Genomic DNA, 22,636 nt, shown 5'->3' with positions numbered 1-22,636 from the left:
TGAACCCGGGAGCTGGAGGTTGTGGTGAGCCAAGATCGTGCCTCTGCACTCCAGCCTGGGCGACAGGGTGAGACTTCATCTCAAAAAAAGAAAAAAAGAAAAGAAATACGGTTAACTCTTTAGTACTTTCCTAAGCAAAAAATTGGGGAAGAATATAGGCAAAATTTATATTTACAGCTGACCTGATGGCAGTGCTTACAGAAGTTTCTATTACATACATAGCTGCTAAAGGAGTTTTTAAAACTTCTAAATTCAGTGTGTTAACTTGGACCTTTTTTCTTGTGGGATGTTTTGGTGAAGTAACTGGTCTACTGTTTTGTTTTTGTTTTCTATTACACTTTAAGTTCTGGAATACATGCACAGAACATGCAGGTTTGATACATAGGTATACATGTGCCATAGTGGTTTGCTGCACCCACGAATCCATCATCTACATTAGGTATTTCTCCTAATGCTATCCCTCCCCTAACCTTCCACCCCCTGACAGGCCCCAGTGTGTGACATTCCCCTCCCTATGTCCATGTGTTCTCATTGTTCAACTCCCATTTATGAGTGAGAACATGCGGTGTTTGGTTTTCTGTTCCTATGTTAGTTTGCTGAGAATGATGGCTTCCAGCTTCATGTCCCTGCAAAGGACAGGAATTCGTTCTTTTTTATGGCAGCATAGTATTCCATGGTGTATATGTGCCACATTTTCTTTATCCAGTCTATCATTGATGGGCATTTGGGTTGGTTCCAAGTCTTTGCTATTGTGAATAGTGCTGCAATAAACATACGTGTGCATGTGTCTTTATAGTAGCCTTTGAGTATGTACCCAGTAATGGGATTGCTGGGTCAAATGGTATTTCTGGTTCTAGATCCTTGAGGAATCACCACACTGTCTTCCACAATGGTTGAACTAATTTACACTCCCACCAACAGTGTTGAAGTGTTCCAATTTCTCCACATCCTCTCCAGCAACTGTTGTTTCCTAACTTAATGATCGCCATTGTAACTGGCGTGAGATTGTATCTCGTGGTTTTGATATGTGTTTCTCTAATGACCAGTGATGATGAGCTTTTATTCATATGTTTGTTGGCTGCATAAATGTCTTCTTTTGAGAAGTATCTGTTCATATCCTTCACCCACTTTTTGATGGGGTGGTTTTTTTCTTGTAAATTTGTTTAAGTTCCCTGTAGATTCTGGATATTAGCCCTTTGTCAGATGGATAGATTGCAGAATTTTTCTCCCATTCTGTAGGTTGCCTGTTCACTCTGATGATAGCTTCTTTTCCTGTGCAGGAGCTCTTTAGTTTAGTTAGATCCCATTTGCCAATTTTTGCTTTTGTTGTCATTGCTTTTGGTGTTTTAGTCATGAAGTCTTTGCTCATGCCTGTGTCCTGAATGGTATTGCCTAGGTTTTCTTCTAGGGTTCTTATGGTTTTAGGTCTTACATTTAAGTCTTTAATTCATCTTGAGTTAATTTTTGTATAAGATGTAAGGAAGGGTCCCATTTCAGTTTTCTGCATATGGCTAGCCAGTTTTCCCAACACCATTTATTAAGTAGGGAATCCTTTCCCCATTGCTTGTTTTTGTCCGGTTTATCAAAGATCAGATGGTTGTAGATGTGTGACATAATAGCTGAGGCCTCTTTTCTGTTCCATTGGTCTATATATTTGTTTTGCTACCAGTACCATGCTGTTTTGGTTACTGTAGTCTTGTAGTATAGTTTGAAGTCAGGTAGCATGATGTCTCCAGCTTTGTTCTTTTTGCTTAGGATTGTCTTTGCTATACGGGTTCCTTTTTGGTTCCATATGAAATTTAAAGTATTTTTTTCCTAATTTTTTGAAGAAAGTCAGTGGTAGCTTGATGGGGATAGCATAGAATCTATAAATTACTTTGGACAGTATGGCCATTTTCACAATATTGATTCCTCCTGTCCATGAGCATGGAATGTTTTTTCCATTTGTTTGTGCCCTCTCTTATTTCCTTGAGCAGTGGTTTGTAGTTCTCCTTGAAGAGGTCCTTCACATCCCTTGTAAGTTGTATTCCTAGGTATTTTAATCTCTTTGTAGCAATTGTGAGTGGGAGTTCATTTGATTTGGCTCTCTGTTTGTCTATTATTGGTGTATAGGGATGCTTGTGATTTTTGCACATTGATTTTGTATCATGAGACTTTGCTGAAGTTGCTTATCAGCTCAAGGAGATTTTGGGCCGAGACGATGGGACATTCTAAATATACAATCATATCATCTGCAGACAGACAATTTGACTTCCTCTCTTCCTATTTGAATACCCTTTATTTCTTTCTCTTGCCTGATTGCCCTGCCAAAACTTCCAATACTATGTTGAATAGGAGTGGTGAGAGAGGGCATACATGTCTTGTGCTGGCTTTCAAAGGGAGTGTTTCCGGCTTTTGCCCATTCAGTATGATATTGACTGTGTGTTTGTCATAAATAGCTCTTATTATTTTGAGATATGTCCCATCAATACCTAGTTTATTGAGAGTTTTTAGCATGAAGGGGTGTTGAATTTTATCAAAGGCCTTTTCTGCATCTATTGAGATAATCATGTTTTTGTTATTGGTTCTGTTTATGTGATGGATTACGTTTATTGATTTGTGTTTGTTGAACCAGCCTTACATCCCAGAGATGAAACCAACTTGATCTTAGTGGATAAGCTTTTTGATGTGCTGCTGGAATCGGTTTGCCAGTGTTTTATTCAGGGTTTTCACATCGATGTTCATCAGGGATATTGGCCTGAAATTTTCTTTTTTTGTAGTGTTTCTGCCAGGTTTTGGTATCAGGATGATGCTGGCCTCATTAAATGAGTTAGGGAAGAGTCACTCTTTTTCTGTTGTTTAGAATGGTTTCAGAAGGAATGGTACCAGCTCCTCCTTGTACCTCTAGTAGAATTCGGCTGTGAATCCATCTGGTCCTGGGCTTTTTTTGTTTGGTAGGCTATTAATTACTGCCTCAATTTCAGAACTTGTTATTGGTCTATTTAGGGATTCGACTTTTTCCTGGTACAGTCTCGGGTGGGTGTATGTGTCCAGAAATTTATCCATTTCTTCTGGATTTTCTAGTTTATTTGCATAAAGGTGTTTATAGTATTCTCTGATGGTAGTTTGTGTTTCTGTGGGATCAGTGGTGATATGCCCTTTATCATTTTTTTATTATGTCTATTTGATTCTTTGTTCTTCTTTATTAGTCTGGCTAGTGGTCTGTTTTGTTAATCTTCAAAAAACCAGCTCCTGGATTCTTTTTTTTTTTTTTTTAAATAGAATTTTTTTGTGTCTGTATCTCCTTCAGTTCTGATCTGATCTTTAGTTAAGTTATTTCTTGTCTTCTGCTATCTTTTAAATTTGTTTGCTGTTGCTTCTCTAGTTCTTTTAATTGTGATGTTAGGGTGTCAATTGTAGATCTTTCCTGCTTTCTTCCGTGGGCATTTAGTGCTATAAATTTCCCTTTAAACACTGCTTTAGCTGTGTCCCAGAGATTCTGGTACGTTGTGTCTTTGTTCTCATTGGTTTTAAAGAACTTATTTATTTCTGCCTTAATTTCGTTATTTATCCAGTAGTCATTCAGGAGCAGGTTGTTTGGTTTCCATGTAGTTGTGTGGTTTTGAGTGAGTTTCTTAATCCTGAGTTCTATATTTGATTGCACTGTAGTCTGAGAGACTGTTTGTTATGATTTCTGTTCTTTAGTATTTGCTGAGGAGTGTTGTGCTTCCAATTATGTGGTCAGTTTTAGAATAAGTGCAATGTGGTGCTGAGAAGAATATATATTCTGTTGATTTGAAGAATATATATTCTGTTGATATATTCTGAGAGTTCTGTAGATGTCTATTAGGTCTGCTTGGTCCAGAGCTGAGTTCAAGTCCTGAATATCCTTTTTAATTTTCTGTCTGATTGATCTGTCTGATATTGACAGTGGGGTTTTAAAGTCTTCCACTATTATTGTGTGGGAGTCTAAATTTCTTTGTAGGTCTCTAGGAACGTGCTTTGTGAATCTGGGTGCTCCAGTATTGGGCGCATATATATTTAGGATAGTTAGCTCTTGTTGCATTGATCCCTTTACCATTATATGTAATTCCCTTCTTTGTCTTTTTTGATCTTTGTTGGTTTAAAATCTGTTTTATTAGAGACTAGGATTGCATCCCCTGCTTATTTTTCCTTTCCATTTCCTTGATAAATATTCCTCCATCCCTTTATTTTGAGCCTATATGTGTCTTTGCACATGATATGGGTCTCCTGAATACAGCACACCCACCGATGGGTCTTGACTCTTTATCCAATTTGCCAGTCTATGTCTTTTAATTGGGGCATTTAGTGCATTTACGTTTAAGGTTAATATCCTTTCTTCCACTTGATCGATTCAGCTATTGATACTGTGTATACTTCATGAAGTTCTCGTGCTGTGTTTTTCAACTTCATCAGGTCATTTGTGTTCTTCTCTAAACTGGTTAGAGACTAGGATTGCAACCTCTGCTTATTTTCCTTTAGTTAGCAATTTCTCTAACCTTTTTTCAGGGTTCTTTGCTTCCTTGTATTGGGTTAGAACATGCTCCTTTTGCTCAGAGTGGTTTGTTATTACTCACCTTCTGAAGCCTACTTCTGTCAATTCATCAAATTAATTCTCCATCCAGTTTTGTTCCCTTGCTGGCGAGGGGTTGTGATCCTTTAGAGGAGAAGAGGCATTCTGGTTTTTGGAATTTTCAGCCTTTTTGTGCTGGTTTTTCCTCATCTTTGTGGATTTATCTACCTTTGGTCTTTGATGTTGGTGACCTTTGGATGAGGATTTTGTGTGGACGTCCTTTTTGTTGATGTTGATGCTATTCCTTTCTGTTTGTTAGTTTTCCTTCTAATAGGCCCCTCTGCTGCAGGTCTTCTGGAGTTTGCTGGAGGTCCACTCCAGACCCTGTTTGCCTGGGTATCACCAGTGGAGGCTGCAGAACAGCAAAGATTGTTGCCTGTTCCTTCCTCTGGAAGCTTCGTCTCAGAGGGGCACCTGCCAAATGCCAGCTGGAGTTCTCCTGTATGAGGTGTCTGTTGACTCCTGCTGAGGGTGTCTCCCAATCAGGAGGCATGGGGATCAGGGACCCACTTGAGGAGGCAGTCTGTCCCTTAGCAGAGCTCTAGAGCTGTACTGGGAGATCCACTGTTTTCTTCAGAGCTGGCAGGCAGGAACATTTAAATCTGCTGAAGCTGCACCCACAGCTGCGCCTTCCCCCCAGGTGCTCTGTCCCAGGGAGATGGGAGTTTTATCTATAAGCCCCTGACTGGGCCTGCTGCCTTTCTTTCAGAGATGCCCTGCCCAGAGGGGAGGAATCTAGAGAGGCAGTATGGCTACAGTGGCTTTGCAGAGTTGCCGTGGGCTCCACCTAGTTCAGACTTCCTTGTAGCTTTGTTTACACTGTGAAGGGAAAACTGCCTACTCAAGCCTCAGTAATGATGGGTCTCCCCTCCCCCCACCAAGCTCTAGCATCCCAGGTTGACTTCAGACTGCTGTGCTGGCAGCGAGAATTTCAATCCAGTGGATCTTAGCTTGCTGAGCTCCATGGGGGTGGGATCCACTGAGCTAGACCACTTGGCTCCCTGACTTCAGCCCCCTTTCCAGGGGAGTGATTGGTTCTGCTCACTGGCATTCCAGACACCACTGAGGTATGAAAAAAAACTGCCGCTAGCTCAGTGTTGCCCAAATGGCTGCCCAGTTTTGTGCTTGAAATGCAGGGCCCTGGTGGGGTAGGCACCCAAGGTAATCTGGTCTGTGGGTTGCAAAGACCGTGGGAAAAGCTTTGTATCTGGGCCAGAGTGTACCGTTCCTCACGGCACAGTCCCTCACAGCACAGTTCCTCATAGCTTCCCTTGGCTGGAGGGGAGGGAGTTCCCTGACTCCTTGCACTTTCCAGGTGAGTTCCCTGACTCCTTGCACTTCCCATGCTGCTTCTGCTTGCCCTCCATGGACTGTACCCACTATCTAACCAGTCCCAGTGAGATGAGCCAGGTACCTCAGTTGGAAATGCAGAATCACCTGCCTTCTGCATTGATCTCGCTGGGAGCTACAGACTGGAGTTGTTCCTATTCGGCCATCTTGCCAGCCACCCCCTACTGTGTGTTTTTTAATGGCATCAGAATTGTTCATTGTGGGGCTGTTGCACACTTTATTTGTATGAGTCATCTCTATGTGGATATTTAGATTGTACACGCATACACACCCCTTTGTGCAAGTGTCTTGCTATTTCCTTAGAAAAAAATCTTATGTATGAAGATGCTGCATAAAGTCATATGTACATTTTTTAGAATTGTGAGGATTCAGTTACATGCTATTATAAAGCCTTACAACAATGCCTGACAATAAAATCTCAAGGGATTTTGATAGTATGGTCATTGTTTTCATTGTCACAGTCTTGCCACTTGACTTTGAGCTCCTAAATAAAGTGCTTCAATTAGAAAAACATCAGAGATCCTTACTCAAAGTGGCCTGAACAATAAGGAAATTTCTGATTCTTGATTAAATGATAAAAAAAATTGTATTACAAGATGCTCAGGGGGGCTGAGTACAGAACTAGTTAATTCAGAACCTCAAGAATATCAATGAAGAACCAGTCTTTCAATGTATGTTACCTGCCAATCTCGCTAAGTTAGCTTTTCTTCAAGCTTGTCCCATCACATGATTCAGTGATTACTGCGAGTCATACTTGAATCAAAAGAAGAAAAGGCTAATTCTTTTTCACTCTATTTTAGGGCAGTAAAGTCTTTTTCTGAAGTACCTGGCAGATTTACCCTCACATTTCATTTGCCATTATTGAATAAATAGAATGGGACCACCATGATTAGCTTAGACCATTGTTTTTCCTACCTTTTGATTTTGACACACTAGGAAATACATTTTACTTCGTCATGACAAGAGTACTTATCACACATCACTTCTGTTTGGGCATGTGTATGTCTCTCTTATACAATTAAATGTAATTCAAAGTAAGTTTCTCAAAATAATGCTTACCTTTACTACTCGTTGTAAGTTAAATGCTATTTTACTTATATTTAAATAGGTTTTTAATACCTAAATACAAAAATTTAGAACAGATGTAAGTTAATATATAGACATGGGCTGTTCATGAATTTTTTTCAGTCTGGAATGCATGAGGATAATGCTGTGAGCATATATAGTACCTGGTTGAGCTGTGTTTTTCAAATTTTGAGTCAAGATTAAAAATACCTTTTTACACAAACGGCATTGTGAGTAGTAAAATAATCTTAATAATTTATTCAGATGAGATTCATCAGTGACTTCTATACTTAGTCTATACTTAGTGGGAGGGAATTCCACAAGTGTATCAATACCAGGATTTGAGGATCATTGGGAACCATCTTGGAAGCTACCTAGCACAAAGTATGAGGCAACTAAATGCAGTATGTCATCCTGGGTTGAATTATGGATTGGGAAGAAAATGCTGTAAAGAAAAATTGAGAAAATTGATGATTTGAGTGTGGGTTGAATGTTAGGTAATATTATTACATCAGTATGTTTTCTAATTTTAATAATTGTATTATGGGTATGTAAGTCAATGTTTTTGTTATTTGGAACTGTACACTGAAGTATTTATGTGAAGGAAGGGTAATAAAGTTTTTGTACTATTCTTGCATGCCTTTTCTAAATTTGAAATTATTTCACAGTTAAAATTTAAAAATGGCAAGAGAGATTGTTTTAAAATCAAAACAATGCGAGTCTGGCTCTTAAGTTCATACATACTGAATACATTATATGTATGTTGTGTATGTCAATCCTTTTAATAGGCTGTTGGATTTAGTTTATTAGTATTTTGTTGAGGATTTTTGAACTGATATTCATAGGAAATATTAGTTTGTAGGTTTCTTTCTTCTTAAGGTGTCTTTGGCTTTGGTATCAGGGTGATGCTGGCCTCATAGAATAGGTAAGAACTATTGGCTCCTCTTCTGTTTTTTGAAAGAGTTTGAGAAGGATTGGTGTTCTTGAAATGTTTGGTAGAATTCACCAATGGAACTATATGGTTCTGAACTTTTTTTTGTTGGGAGATTTTTTATTATTAACTGTACTTAATAGGTTTGTTCAGATTTTATGTTTCTTCTTGAGTCAGTTTTGGCAATTTTGATGTTCTTAGTAATTTGTCTATTTTTTCTCTTACCATGTATCTGGTTTAAAGTATATGGAACAAGTATGCATTTTTGCATTGTGTAAACATATCTGATTTAATTTTATGTGAAGTTACATTTAAACCATATAAAATAAATCCTCCATTAAACTGCGTTGCCTTGCATGTGTAACCTAAAATGCACTTATCGTTTGAGCATTCCAGTTGCTCCACATTCACATCAATATTTGGTATTTTCCATTGTTTTCATTTTAGCCCTGTGGTAGGGGTGTTCCACGTGATTTTGTTTTTTAAGTTTTAAGTTTTGTTTTAACACTGTCATCTACAAGAATATCATTACCAACAATACATCTGGGGTCAGTCATTTTTATTGTTTTGCACATTTATAAAACCATGTTTTAAATCAAGCTTATTTTAAAGTCTTATGGTTATTATTTTCTATATAAAACGTGGCTCAAGTCAAGTCAAAGGTTACTGATTGGAGTCAACATTTTCTCTCAATTTTGTCACTATCAACACTTCCAAATCTGGTAGTTGAGCTTGCCTCTGTAGGTTTTACTTCACTATCTTTTTTTCTTCTAAATGTAGATTTATTTATTTTAAGGACCACTTGTACTAAATCAGTTAAAATACTACAGTTGCTGAGAACTGAAAAATTTTATACTCAATAACATTCTTTCTGAAAAATGCACTGAAAGTTTGTAACTAAACTTGGTGAAGGAATCAGCACTTTGCCAATAGATAAACTTCTCACATACTTTGCTTATAACTCTGCAGAGTTACTCTTTAACCTCTGCATTAAATCTGTGTCAGAAGATCAAATGAGGTATCAGTGAACCAAATACCTATTCCTGACCAATTTATGTTGTATTCCTCACACATGGTAGTCTCAATTGGCTACATTGTTCATCCTATTGTTCTTTCGATGTTAAGGGTATATGTAATATGCTCTATGTGGTTTATTCTATTCCTTCATTTTTTTATGCCGGTGGCAAGTCACTGATTTAATTTTATGATCCACTAATTGATCATAACCCTCAGTTTGAAAAACGTGGATTTTAACCAGTCACCATTGTCTATCGGAGGTGGGACCAGCTTTTCCAAAGCATATGGCCTTACAGAAATGGGATAAATGCTAGACACACAGGCTTCTGTTTGAAAGGAAGAGAAGGGGTTTGACAACTAGAGGTTAGGATAGGCAACCAAAATAATCTGCCGCAGAGACTGTAGCTTACTCATTTAACTGTCCTAAGCATCTGGTGTGCTTGGAAGTACTGTATCAACTTGTTTCCCTTATTCCATTGGCTCTCAACAATTACTCTTCCTTTTTCCAGTTTGTTTGTAGTTTTGTGTTCCTCAGATATTTTTTCCTGTTGCTATCGTTGTGCTTGCCTTTATATTGTCATCCTATCTCCTACCCTCTCATTTTAAAAAGTTCCCTTTTCATTTTGCTGCTTTTCATCTGCTTAGACAAAAGACTAGCTTCTTAAAAGCTGTGACTCAAGAGTAACCGAGTAACCAAGTTCTCGGTAAGATCTTAGGTTTTACTTCATGATCTTTTTCATGGTGATACTTGCTAATTAGATTTTTTAAATGACATCCAAAATTTTTAGTTGAGGCCTGGCTAGTTACCAATAAGTTATCTCTGAAATACAGAAGTACTCCTGTACCCTTCAGTCTTCCAGAACAAAAGCTTCTGCTGTTATTAAATGGTAATAATGTAAGCACAATACTTGGGGACTCTACTAGATTATATTCCTTGTTTTCCTTGACGTTGGTAAAGAGAAGTCTGCTGTCCCACTGATCATTAATTTTAGAATTATGAGTAACATCAAGTGTGTTAATTGTTGTAACCTAGCTTCAATTAGTCAACAAATACTTTAAAATATTGCATTTCACCAATTGTAAGATACGCATTTTCTGACATTTTAATACAGCTTACATTTAATAGTGTCCTACAGTTGCTGTTGTCCCTGTGGTAAATCATGGTGTAGTTTCCACATGAACTTGGTTGCTAATCGTAGAGACATGACTGAACTGCACACCTTTCGTTGTTTTAATTAACAAACCATTGAATAATAAACCATTTAAGGACTTTTGAGAAAAGAATAGGAGTTTTGTTACTGTCCAAAATCTCTTCTGTTAATACCCTCTGTTAAGATTAAGATAGTGCTACTATCATCAAAGTTTGTAAGAATGAGCATCTGAAGCTTGAAAGAAAGTCCCAGAGACAACAGAGGATCGCTGTTTTAAGAAATGCTACATTATCAAGGATCTTGATAGCATAAAAACAATACTGCATGGAAAACCTTGACACCTATGATTTTGAGTATAAAAGTGATCAGAAGAATTGAACACTGAATGTGAAGAAATTTTAGGAATAGCTTAGCCAGTTTAGATTGCTTATGTTTTTCTTATTTGTACATAATATATGGTTCTTACAGTTTCTAAATAAGTCTAAAGAGCTCTTTCAGTATTTAAAAAATAAAGAAATAATTTAAGCAATAAGAAAGCGTGTGTCATGGTTTGACTATTTTCTTCCTTAGTGGTGTATAAAATAATGGTGCTTCATATAAACAGTACTATCTTGAATTTGATGAAACAAAAGTTTGATTTACTGTCTTACTATTATTGTACTGCTTCCTATTATAACTTATGTTTTCTTCTCCATAACACTATAAGGCCATGCATGAATCATAGAGACTATGTCTCATTTTGATCTAGCAGCCACAGTATTATCTGGGAACTTGTTAGGATGCAAATTCTTAGACCCCACCCTGGACCTACTGAATCAGAAATCTGGATGTGGGTGTGTTACCAAGCCATACAGGTGATTTTAATGCAAGCTAAAGTTTGAGAACCACTGCTCTGGGCAGAATTTTAGGCAAGGGAAAAATACTGGTACTATTATATTCAAATTAGGTATATATGCATAGCTTAAAGAGTAAGAAACCATAGATGGCTTGACTTCAGCTTAATTACGTCTGCTAACAGTGTATTTAAGAGGAATGAAGAAATTTATCATGGTGTGTGTTAGCTAACTACTGGTAATGTAGGCAGAGTAATGGAATAGTCCAAGAACTACATCTCCTTCACTTTTGATATTTGATCTTTGTCTTTTCAGCATGACGTATCCCAGACTTTACTCAAGGCAACACTGGACAGTGTTGTAGAAGAATGTGTCAGCTTTGTGGGAGTGGACATTAACATCTGTTCAGAAGTTTTGTTAAGGTGAGACACATCTGTGGCTGAAGATCACAGAATCGAGTTTAACTGGCTATCCAGTCCAAACTCAGCTAGAGGAAGGGAACACGTGTATAAAGTTGTCAAGTATAGAACATCTATGGGTTTATACATTGCTTTAAGTAATCAGAGGGGAAGACATCATGTAAGAAAAGAATTATGACAATTCACATTATCATTTTTAATATTGCAGGTCTAAAGTGAAGAGCATAGAGCATATGGTAACCATTGAGTGCATTAGTGTTGCTAATAGAATTTAAATAAGGTTAACATGGAAAAGAGCTGTTTCCCACCACATGAGAGTAGAGATTTTTCACTAGTTAAGTCTCTTGCATGCATCTGTCAAACCTGGCAGTAACCAAAAGATAAATTCTGAGGGTTCAAAGTATGGTTACCATATTTTTACCCTGATTCTACAAGAAACCTGTCAAAATTTTTATCATAGTATAATCACATGTTATATAATCTTTTTTTCCCCCATGGTTTTAGAAGAGCTGCTTTTTTGTTCACAGTTTTGCATTTATTACACAAGTCTGCTAATGCAGCATGAAATTCTCTGATCTGGACCTTTTTCGCTGAAACAGGTATAGGAGAAACTATCCCTTACATTTTAAGTTGTTGATTTTCTAACACAGCTACAAACATTTCATAATTTCATATATGGAATTTCATAATAGAGTTGAAATTCTCTGAAATAATCTTTTAACACCAAGGAAACTACCTAATATAGTTTTTATATATAATTTATACTAACCATGACAATTATAGATAAGGACCTTTCTATAGTTCAGCTCTATATTACTGAGGACAGGCTAACACGCAAAAAAGGTAGTACAACACAGTTGTAGCTATTATAACTTCTTCTAACTCACTTTGTATGTATACTGAAAAAAATAGGCAAAATTATTACTTTATCCAGAAACATAAGGAATATGAATTTATAGAAAAACTGTGAGGAACATTTTTTTCTTGCATCAGTGTTAGCCAGCTTACCAGCATCTTTATGACAGCTATTGATTTTGTCTTTTTTTTTTTTCTTTCCTCTTGCACAGCTCTTTTTTTTCCTCTGGTTTTCTTTTTTTTTTCTTTTTTTTTTTGACTCCCCTTTGGATTAACCTAACTTATACCTATGAGGATATGTCATTGCAGTTGTTTTTATGATCCAAATGTTTTATATCATTGTCTTTTCAGATGATATCTTCTTTTCAGTTTGCCTTTTTTTTTTTCTTTAGGCATATTGCAGGACTCAATGCCAACAGAGCCAAAAATATTATTGAATGGCGCGAGAAAAATGGACCCTTTATCAACCGAGAACAGCTAAAGAAAGTGAAAGGACTGGGTCCAAAATCCTTCCAACAGTGTGCTGGCTTCATCAGAATCAACCAGGATTATATCCGAACATTTTGCAGGTGATTTTAAGTATACACTTTGATTCTATTGTCAACCTCCTCTCTTGTTATTGTTACCTATCCTACTACTGATTAGTGTAAATTCTAAGTGTCCATTGCATGCCTTCATTCAATACGTGTTGAGTGTCCTTTGGTAGGCATTGGGAATACAGCAGTGAGCAAGTCAGCAAATTCTGCATTCTCATGGAGTTGTATTTTAACGTGTAATACAGACAATAAGCAAATTAGTAAAATTAGTAGTTTCAGAAGGCAAGAAGTGCTATAAAAATTGAAGCAGGGATATGTGACACTGTCTTAGGGGAGTAATACAACTACTTTAGATTCGCTATTTTTTGAAAACTTATTTGAGCAGAGTTTTGAATGAAATGCCACCCAGGTATCAGAAAGAAAGCATTCCAGGCAAAGTGAACACTAAGTGTGCATAGTCCTAAGGCAGGACCAACTTTGATGTATTCAGGAAATGAGGGAAAGGCGCACACAGTTGGAGCATAGCAAATAGGAAGGACTGGTACAAGATGAGGTGACAATGGTGACTTCAAAGTGACCACTTTATATTGACATAGCTGTTCCTTAAGCATAGATATGTTTCCCCACTCCCTCCTCACTGAAAATGGATCAAAGCATTGATTATCAGTTGTGTGTATCAAGAGCTAAATTTCTTTACTTTCTAATCCTGAAAGCACAGAAGCTTGTTAGGTAAACTTCTTAGCATGGTATAATCATGAAAGAACATTTACGTGTCTACTACTTTCGGACTACCTGGTTAATTCATATGTACTTTTTTCTTTTGACAAAATTATAATAGAGGTCATATGGAAGATAACCTTTATTCTGGAAAAGACTGATTAAGCCTCACTAGAATATATTATAAAGCTGTGGTAATTAAACAGTTTGCTTTTGATGTAGGAATAGCACAGAATAAGGTCTGAAATCCACCAAAACATAGTTAGAATTTAGTTTGTAGTAAAGGTGACATTTCAAATGGTAGGGTAAAATTGATTAATTATCTAACAAGTGATATTATGACAACTGCCAGTAATTCAATATGTGTGAAGGAAGCTATAGTCCCACTTCTCACTCCTATGCCCAAATACATTACAGTTTATCCTAGACTTAAATGTAAAAAAAAAAGTAAAACTGTAAAAGCACCAGAAGAAAATATGGGGAAATCTTGCAGAGCATTAGAGTGATGGAAATTCTTTCTAAATAGATCATGAAACCTAGAAGCCAGCACTGAAAACAATTGAAGATAAAATGATTCTGTTTTTGTTAGTTTACATGTTCTTTGAACACTTGGTTAGAAAACACAGCATAGGCCAGGAGCGGTTGATTACCTGAGGTCAGGAGTTTGTGACCAGCCTGGCCAACGTGGCGAAACCCTGTCTCTACGAAAAATACAAAAATTAGCTGCGTGTAGTGGTGCTCACCTGTAATCCCAGCTACCCAGGAGGCTGAGACAGGAGAACTACTCGAACCCAGGAGGTGGATGTTGCAGTGAGCCGAGATCATGCCACTGCACTCCAGCCTGGCGACAGAGCAAGATCCTATCTATCTCAAAAACAGACAAACCCAAAAAGCACCAAAAAAACTCACAATATAAAAAAAGAACAAAAAGTAAAAGACGCCTCTCAAGTCTCACTTGAAAAAATTTCTTATATGTTGCTTCCAGAAAGTAAATTTACAGTTATGTCACCTTGTTTACATATGTTTATTATTTTAAAAATGTATACACAAGGGATCAGGCTCTGCAACTATTTGAAACTTGCTTTATTTGTTTCAGTCTTCTGGATCTCTTTCCAAATTATTACATATAGATTTCTAACTTTTTATTCTTTATATTATCTGCATAATATTTAATTGTGTGGATGAGCTATAATTTAGTCCAATCAGTGTCTTATTGATGAATATTGAGCTTGTTTGTTATCTCATCTCATCTTTATCTCTCCTTAGTGATTTCAAAGTTGCACATCTTCTGTTCTTCTGATGATCATCCTTAAATTTGTTTTGGACTGACCTCTGGAGTTAATAGGTGTCTCTGTCCTCTTAGAGACGACTAGAAACAGTATCCTTCCCAATATTTCTCTCTTCAACTCTATCTACCTCCCATGATAAGACGACCTGGGATTTTAGTTTCAGTCCTCTCCTCCCCTCCCCTCCCCTCCCTTCATACACACACTATATGCATCTTTACACATACACACACAATATGCGTCTGTCTGTACATATACACAGCCTATATGCATCTTTACATATACACACACTATATGCATCTGTCTACATATACACACACTATATGTATGTGTCTGTACATATACACACACTATATGCGTGTCTGTACATATACACGCACTATATGCGTCTTTGCATATACACACTATATGCATCTGTCTGTACATATACACACTATGCATGTGTACATATACATATATAGACCATATGCATGTGTATATGTGTATATAATATACACATACACTATGCACACTCCTCTCTATATAAAAATATGTATTTTTATAGATGTATATTTTAACATATATATACACATACTATGTGTGTGTATATACACATAATGTATATATATTTACATCATTCATTAGCATTTACTTAATCAGTTTTTGTGGTTTCTACACTGTTTCTTATAATTCATATTATCATTTTTCTTCGATTTATTGGTTTTTGCTAGAATTAATCCTTAAGAAATTCTTTTTAGAGAGGTCGTATGGGTTATACTTAAGTCCTTACATACCTGCAAACGATTTCAATTTGCCCTCTTACTCAAATGCTAATTTGACTAGGTATGTGATTCTAAATTCAAAATCATTTTCTCTCAGAACTTTTAAGATATTGTTCCACTATGTTCTGACATCTGATGTTTGCCAATGAGAAATCTGATGCTAGCCTGATTCCAGATCCTTTTTAAGTAATGTTTTAATTTTCTTTCTTGAAAGCCTTTTAGAATTTTAAAAATTATTTATATTGTAAAGTTTATCCATGATACGTCACGTATGAGTCTTTTTCTTTTCTTTTTTTTGAGACAGTCTGTCCCTCTGTTGCCCAAACTGGAATGTGATGGCAAGATCTCAGCTCACTGCAACCTCTGCTTCCCAGGTTTAAGCAATTCTCCTGCCACAGCCTCCCAAGTAGCTGGAACTACAGGCGTGCACCACCACAACCAGCTAATTTTTAAATTTTTAGTAGAGACAGGGTTTCATCATGTTGGCCAGGCTGGTCTTGAACTCATGACCTCAGGTCATCTGCCCACCTTGGCCTCCCAAAGTGTTGGGATTACAGGCGTGAGCCACTGCGCTTAGCCAAGTATGAGTCTTTTTTTGTTCATCCTGTTCTACGCTCAATAGATTCTTTTGAGAGCTTGTTTTTCTTAGCTCTGAGAAATATTATTTTGTTTCCCTACATTTTCCACTTTTCTCTCCTAGAATGCCAATTATACAGACAATCAGTTAAGAATGTTTTTGGCTTTAAGTAACAGAAAGCCCTTTTTCCAGTGATTTAAACAAATAAGTGGTAATTTCTATGAAGTGAAAGGTCAGAATCTGGTTGCTGTTTTTGCATATTTGTATGACAGAGAAATAAGCACATTTTAATTTGAAGACTTTTCTGCCCAACCTTCCCCTTTTTATAAATGTGGTTTTTTCTGGTTTTACATAGTCAGCAAACTGAATCTTCAGGCCAAATTCGAGGAGTTGCTGTTACATCTTCAGCAGACATTGAGGTCACAAATGAGAAGCAGGGCAAAAAGAAGAGCAAAACTGCAGTGAATGTTTTACTGAAGCCAAATCCTTTGGACCAAACTTGTATTCATCCAGAATCATATGACATAGCAATGAGGTAAGTCTGAGGCCCATGTGGAAATTCTCCATATCCAGAGTGAGTTCTTTACAGCAAATGGCCTTTGTTTTGGCATAATGGAAACTGAAAAATATGACCATGTTTAATGTGACAACATTTTTCAGAAGTTCTGCATTGCTGAGTTATGTGGCACATTATTTTATTTCAGTGAGGAATGAAGCCATTACTCCTGGAGCATTGTCAAGCTAATAAACCCTGATACTAATGGTGAAGTGTGTGTAATGGAAATTGCGTGGCACTCCCCTCTGTTTGTTTTGGAAATTAACAAGACACAACTGACTAGAACCTGGCATAAAACTTGTGCTTTTCTAAAGATAAAACCCTTTTGAAAGTATACAGCCAACTCAGCTTTCTTAAGTAATATTTTTATTGGTTATTGGTTATTAAAATTTAAGAAATGATGTACTTTTAGTGAGTATACATTAACAGAATGACATGGGGGAAGCTTTTGAGTATAAGGGAAGTTTAAGGCATAAAAAGAAAAAACTTTTTAATAGCATATTTAATTAGTTTTAGATTTTTTTAATTAGTTCAAAAACAGTGACTTGCTACATAATGACATTTTAAAAAGATTCTTACTGAATTATATGACAGTATAAGAAATATAGTGAATATTTTGACTTTTATTGAATCTAAAATGAGATTTTTGTTTTAAAATCACTTGTATTTGATTATTTTAGTAAATGTCATTAAGTCATTAATTTGCTTTATTTTAAAAATATTTTAAAAGACTATAGTATATTATAGAAAACTTAGAAAAAAGAAGTAAAAAATAATATTCTGTCAACATCCAGCTAGTTCGTGATTTCCCCCAAAAGTTTTATGATGAAAAAATTTAACCATACAGAAAAATTGGAAACAAAAATTTTACAGTGAATTCCTATATAGCCACACCTAGATTTTATCATTAACATTTTACTATATTTGTTTTTCTACATATCCATCTACTTGTCCATCCATCTTTTTTGTTTTGTTTTGTTCTGTTTTGTTTTTGAGACAAGGTCTCTCTGTCACCCAGTGCAGTGGTGTGATCTTGGCTCACAGCAACCTCTGCCTCCTGGGTTCAAGTGATTCTCGCGCCTCAGCCTCCTAAGTAGCTGGAGTTACAGGTGTACAGCACCACGGTCTGGCTAATTTTTTGTATTTTTAGTAGAGACGGAGTTTCACTATGTTGTCCAGGCTGGTTTCGAACTCCTGGACTGGAGTGATCCGCCCACCTTGGCCTCCCAAAGAGCTGGGATTACAGGCATGCGCCACTGCACCTGGCCCATCTTATGTTTTTGATGCATTCTGAAGAAGGTTGCAGACATTGGTACACTTTGCACTAAATACGTCAACATTCAAATAATTAACTACAATTTGATAATTCTTTACAATTTTTTTCTTTTGAGGTCACATTTACATACAATTAAATTTTAAGTTTGTATTAGCTGAATTTTGACAAATACCTACATCTGTGTAACCAAACTGCTGTTGAGATCAGGAACATTTCTATTTGAAAACGTTCCATTATACCTTTTCCAATCAGTTACTGCCGCAGCCTCCCAGAGGTAACTACTTGTTTTGATTTTTTTCTACCAAGGATTAGTTTTCTCCCTCTACCATACAATTGTACTCATCTGTGTAAGGCTTCTTTCAGCATCATATTTAGCGATTTATCCGTGTTGTAACAAGTATCAGTAGCTTATTTTTTATTGCTTAGTTATATTCCATTGTGTGAATATACCACAGCTTATCTATTTTCCTGTTAATCTATTTTCCTATTAATCTAAGAGGTACAGGAAATACCAAACTGTTTTTTTATACTCTCTACATTCGGTACAACGTAGAACACTTCTGTGGCCTCTGGTCACCAAAATATGTAGGGATTTCTCCCCTCCAACCAGTCAATTCTGCAGCAGATTATCCAGGAGACATCACCTGGGTGTCCTCTAATTCAGTTAATTTCTGACACTGTCTACCTGGAGATAGTGTCAGATCCCACAGGTTGAGGGTTCAGTACTATAAGATTACTCCCGACTTCAGGGTCCTGGTTGTGACCTATAACTTCAGGATTCCTACGACCCTGGAGTTCAGTTGATTTGCCAGTTTACAGAACTCAGGGAAACATCTACTTAATGTTCATCCATTTATTATAAAGGATATTACAAAGGATACAGATGAACAGCCAGATGGAGAAGATGTATAGGGAAAGGTAGAGGGGGAAGGCATATGGGAGGAAGGATGTGGAACTTCTGCGTAGGCGTACTACCCTCTAGGAACCTCCAGGTGTTGAGCTATCTAGAAGCTCATTGGAACCCAGGCTTTTGCGTTTTTAGTAGGTTTCATTACATAGGCACGATTGGATCATTGACTGTTAGTGATCAACTCAACTTTCATCCCTTCTCCCCTCCCTGGAGGTTGGGGGTCTGGAGCTGAAAGTGACAACCTCTCTACTCACTTGTTTGGTTTTTCTGGTGACCGTCCCCTATTGTGAAGCTATCTAGGGGACCCCAGCTACCAGTCATGTCATACAAAATACACTCTTATCTATCACTCTGGAGATTCCAAAGGTTTTAGGAGCTTTTTGCAGGGAAATGGGAGGAAAGCCAAATTTCCCAATATCACATGAACCTTGCTTATTTCCAGTCTTTGGCCATTCTGAGTAAAACTGCTGTGAATATTTTTGCACAGTTTTTTTGTTACCTTTGACCTTTGTTTTCATTTATCTTAGAAAAATACCTAGGAGAGGAATTGATAAGTCATGAAATCTGATGAAGGTTTAGTTTTCTTAGAATCCCTCTGGTTGTACCATTTCACGTTTTACAGTTTCACCATGAGAATTCTGGTTGCCTCACATTTTTGTCATATGATGTTAGGTAGTTGTTAGCCATTCTAATGTGTGTAGAAAGATCTACGTGGTTTTAATTTGCATTTCCCTGGCAACATTGAACACTTTCTAATGTGCTTACTAGTCATTTGTGTATCTTCTTTGTGAAATATTTGTTCGTATTATTTGGCCATTTTCTAATTGAATTGTTTGCCCTTTTATTATTGAGTTTTGGGGGTTTTTAATATATCCTGCATATATAAAAATTTACTTTGTCAAATATATGATTCATGAATATTTTTTCCCAGTTTGTGGTTTACCTCTTTTTTTTAGAGACCAAAAGAAATGTCTTATTGCTGTCTTAATAATATTTATCAATTCTTTTGGTCCATGAACTTGTTGTATCTTAGCATTTATTTGGGTCTTATTTCTCTAAGCAGTGTATTTTAGTTTTCAGTGTACAGGTTTTGCATGTGTTTTATTAAATGTATTATATGTTTTTCAACACTATTGTAAATGGAGTTTTTAAAATTTGCTGCTACTTGTTTGTTGCTAATATATAAAAATATGAGTTTTGTATAATAACCTTATATCCTGCAGACTTGTTAAATTCACTTACTAGTTCTACTAGGTATTTGTAGATTCCTTAAGTTCTCCTATATAAGCAGTTATGTCATCAGTAACTATATTAAACCTTACTTCCTCCATTTTAATCTTCATGCTTCTTATTTTTCTTTACTTTATTCTTTTTTTCTTTTTCTTTTTTTTTTTTTTTTTTTTTTTTTTTGCCTATTGCAATGGCCGGGACCTTCAGTACAGTGTTGAATAGGAATGGTGAGAGTAGATATCCTTGTCTTGTTCTCAACTTTGGGGCATGGTTCTGATTTTTTTTAATGTAAAAAATTGTGGTTCCATAGTAATTGTCTTTTTAGTGTTTGATGAGAAGGTGCATATGTGCACAGGGTTTCATAGACTTCTTGCAGTAATTCTGAGCTGTACATGGGGACTACATTATTTTGTTCCGTGCAAATCACTATCTTTTTTAGGGGCGGGTGGGGATCGGAGGGAATGTGGACAGGGTCTCACTTTGTCACACAGGCAGGAGTGCAATGGTGTGATCTTGGCTCATTGCAGCCTCAACCTCCTGAGCTCAAGCAATCCTCCCACCTCAGCCCCAAATAGCTGGGACTACAGGCATGTGCTGTGCCACCATGCCCAGCTAATTTTTGTATTTTTAGTAGAAACGGGGCTTCACCATGTTGCCCAGGCTAGTCTTGAACTCCTGCGCTTAGGCAGTCCTCCTACTCGGCCTCCCAAAGTGCTGGGATTACAGGCGTGAGCCACTGCATCCAGCCAGTATCTTTTATAATGTATGTTTTTGTTTGTTTCCATAATCTGATTATAATATGGTTTAGAAGTTTCTCAATTTTTGTCAATTTGCTTTCTATTGTAAGCACTGTTTTTTGTTTCTACATATCCCTCTCATTAAAAGCTTAATGTTTCATCAAGTGATTGAACTGTAACTTATTTTAGCTATAGTAACGCTAAATAGTGGTTCATTATGATGCATTCCTAGAAGTAGAATTACTCTATTAAAGGGCTTGAAAGTTTCTGTGGCACTTGAAATACATCACCAAGTAACACACTGATTTATAATGCCATCAGCAGTGTTCAAACCTGAAAAATCTTGAATTTCTCCTGTTAAACAGGACTTTTTTTGGCCAACTTTTATATGGTCCAGTTTCTGCATGTGAAATATAAATGCCCTGCTAGTGACTTCACCGTTCTGTTTCCTTTGAAACTGTGCTTGTCTCTCAGAACGAAGGTATTTGTGAACTAGTTAATGGGAAATTTCTTCTGTTGCAGTCCAACCCCTGACCTTTAAAACCTAGAGATTATTGCTTCTCAGCCTTTTGGCTAAGATCAAGTGTGAAACCTAGAGATGAAATTAGCAGTTTATCTTGCATCCCCATCATCCAGTTTGAAACTGCAATAGCAATTTCTGGCTATCAAGTACGCTTAGTTTAAACATCACCCATCATAGGTCGTTCATACTCTCTATATATTCTCACACAAGTGTCTTGCCAGGGAAGAAAAAAAGCCCATTTAAGATGTGGTTAGGTCATCATTGGTTTGATTTCATTTCTATTAAAAGAATTTTTGTTGCAGTACATTTCATGTTTTAGTTGTATCAGAAAACTATTGGAAATTAAATGCCTTTAATGTCACCCTTCCATAATATCACCCACACAAATACATCAAAATGTAACATGATTATGTCTTTCCTTTCGTGTTTATGGTAGTCTGTCTCATATATGTTTTTAGGAAAATTGAGATTATGATATTTTATAGCCTGAGTTATTTAGTGGTTTAAAGAAAGTCAACTTTTTTATGTTTATTATTTATATAATTTTTAAAAAGCCTTATTTATGTATGAGTTCTTTGCATATTAAAGCCCTTTGTTTTATGGACTGGCATTGTTTTTCTACTTGTTCACCTTTTGTATCTGCTTATAATGTTACATTTTTGAAATATGAATGTTTAATTGTTATGAAGTAAAACCTTTTTTGGTTTTTATGCAAGTTGTGCCTTAAGAGCCCTCATCTCTAAGATCATCAGTTCAGTGTTCCCCATATTCTTTGTGTTCTTTATTTTAATAATTACTCTGAATTTTGTTGGTGATGACTTTATTCATCACTTAGAATGTACAGAGCACTGTGGTAGGGGCTGAAGTATATAAAAATGAATAGAGGTGACTATACTCTCAAGGAGCCTATTAACTCCTTGGGTAGGATAAAACTTACATTCACAGGTATCACAGTAGTGCTGAACAATTAGAAAGTACCGTTTGTGAAGCATAAAGGTTGCTCCCAGGAAAAAGAACTAATTTCCAGATAGGGGAATCTTGTGAAGTTTTATGCAGGTTACATTTAGGCTAGTTTTTAAGGATTTCATTCTGTAGAAAGAGGCACTTAAAAGATTGGAGACAGAAAAATATAGCTCAGGCCAGCTTTGGAATAGTTAATGGTCCAGTACAAACAACTTTCATTGACTAATTCCTCATTACCAAGCATGTTAGAAGCATCATCATGTTTAAACCTTACACAGCAACCCTATGAGGTTGGTACTATGGTACTATTATTATTCCCACTTCTTCAAGTATACAGTCTCAGATAGGGTAAGTAAATTGTCTAAGCTAA

The 22,636-nt window shown here is 36.6% G+C and overlaps 1 protein-coding gene across 1 annotated transcript in view; it reads left to right on the top strand.

The window, feature by feature from the left end:
• The window catches only part of SRBD1 (S1 RNA binding domain 1), a 221,757-nt gene that overhangs the window by 181,043 nt on the left and 18,078 nt on the right, over positions 1 to 22,636 (top strand). The window contains exons 17-19 of the mRNA XM_007970760.3: positions 11,236 to 11,342; positions 12,587 to 12,763; positions 16,427 to 16,606. Coding sequence (XP_007968951.1) covers positions 11,236 to 11,342; positions 12,587 to 12,763; positions 16,427 to 16,606 — 464 coding nt within the window. The remainder of the gene's footprint in view (positions 1 to 11,235; positions 11,343 to 12,586; positions 12,764 to 16,426; positions 16,607 to 22,636) is intronic.

This window comes from Chlorocebus sabaeus, chromosome 14 (genome assembly GCF_047675955.1).
Source record: "Chlorocebus sabaeus isolate Y175 chromosome 14, mChlSab1.0.hap1, whole genome shotgun sequence".
NCBI classification, from domain to species: Eukaryota; Metazoa; Chordata; class Mammalia; order Primates; family Cercopithecidae; genus Chlorocebus; species Chlorocebus sabaeus.
The sequence above is the reverse complement of the archived record's forward strand: the minus strand, read 5'-3'. Positions and strand labels throughout refer to the sequence as shown.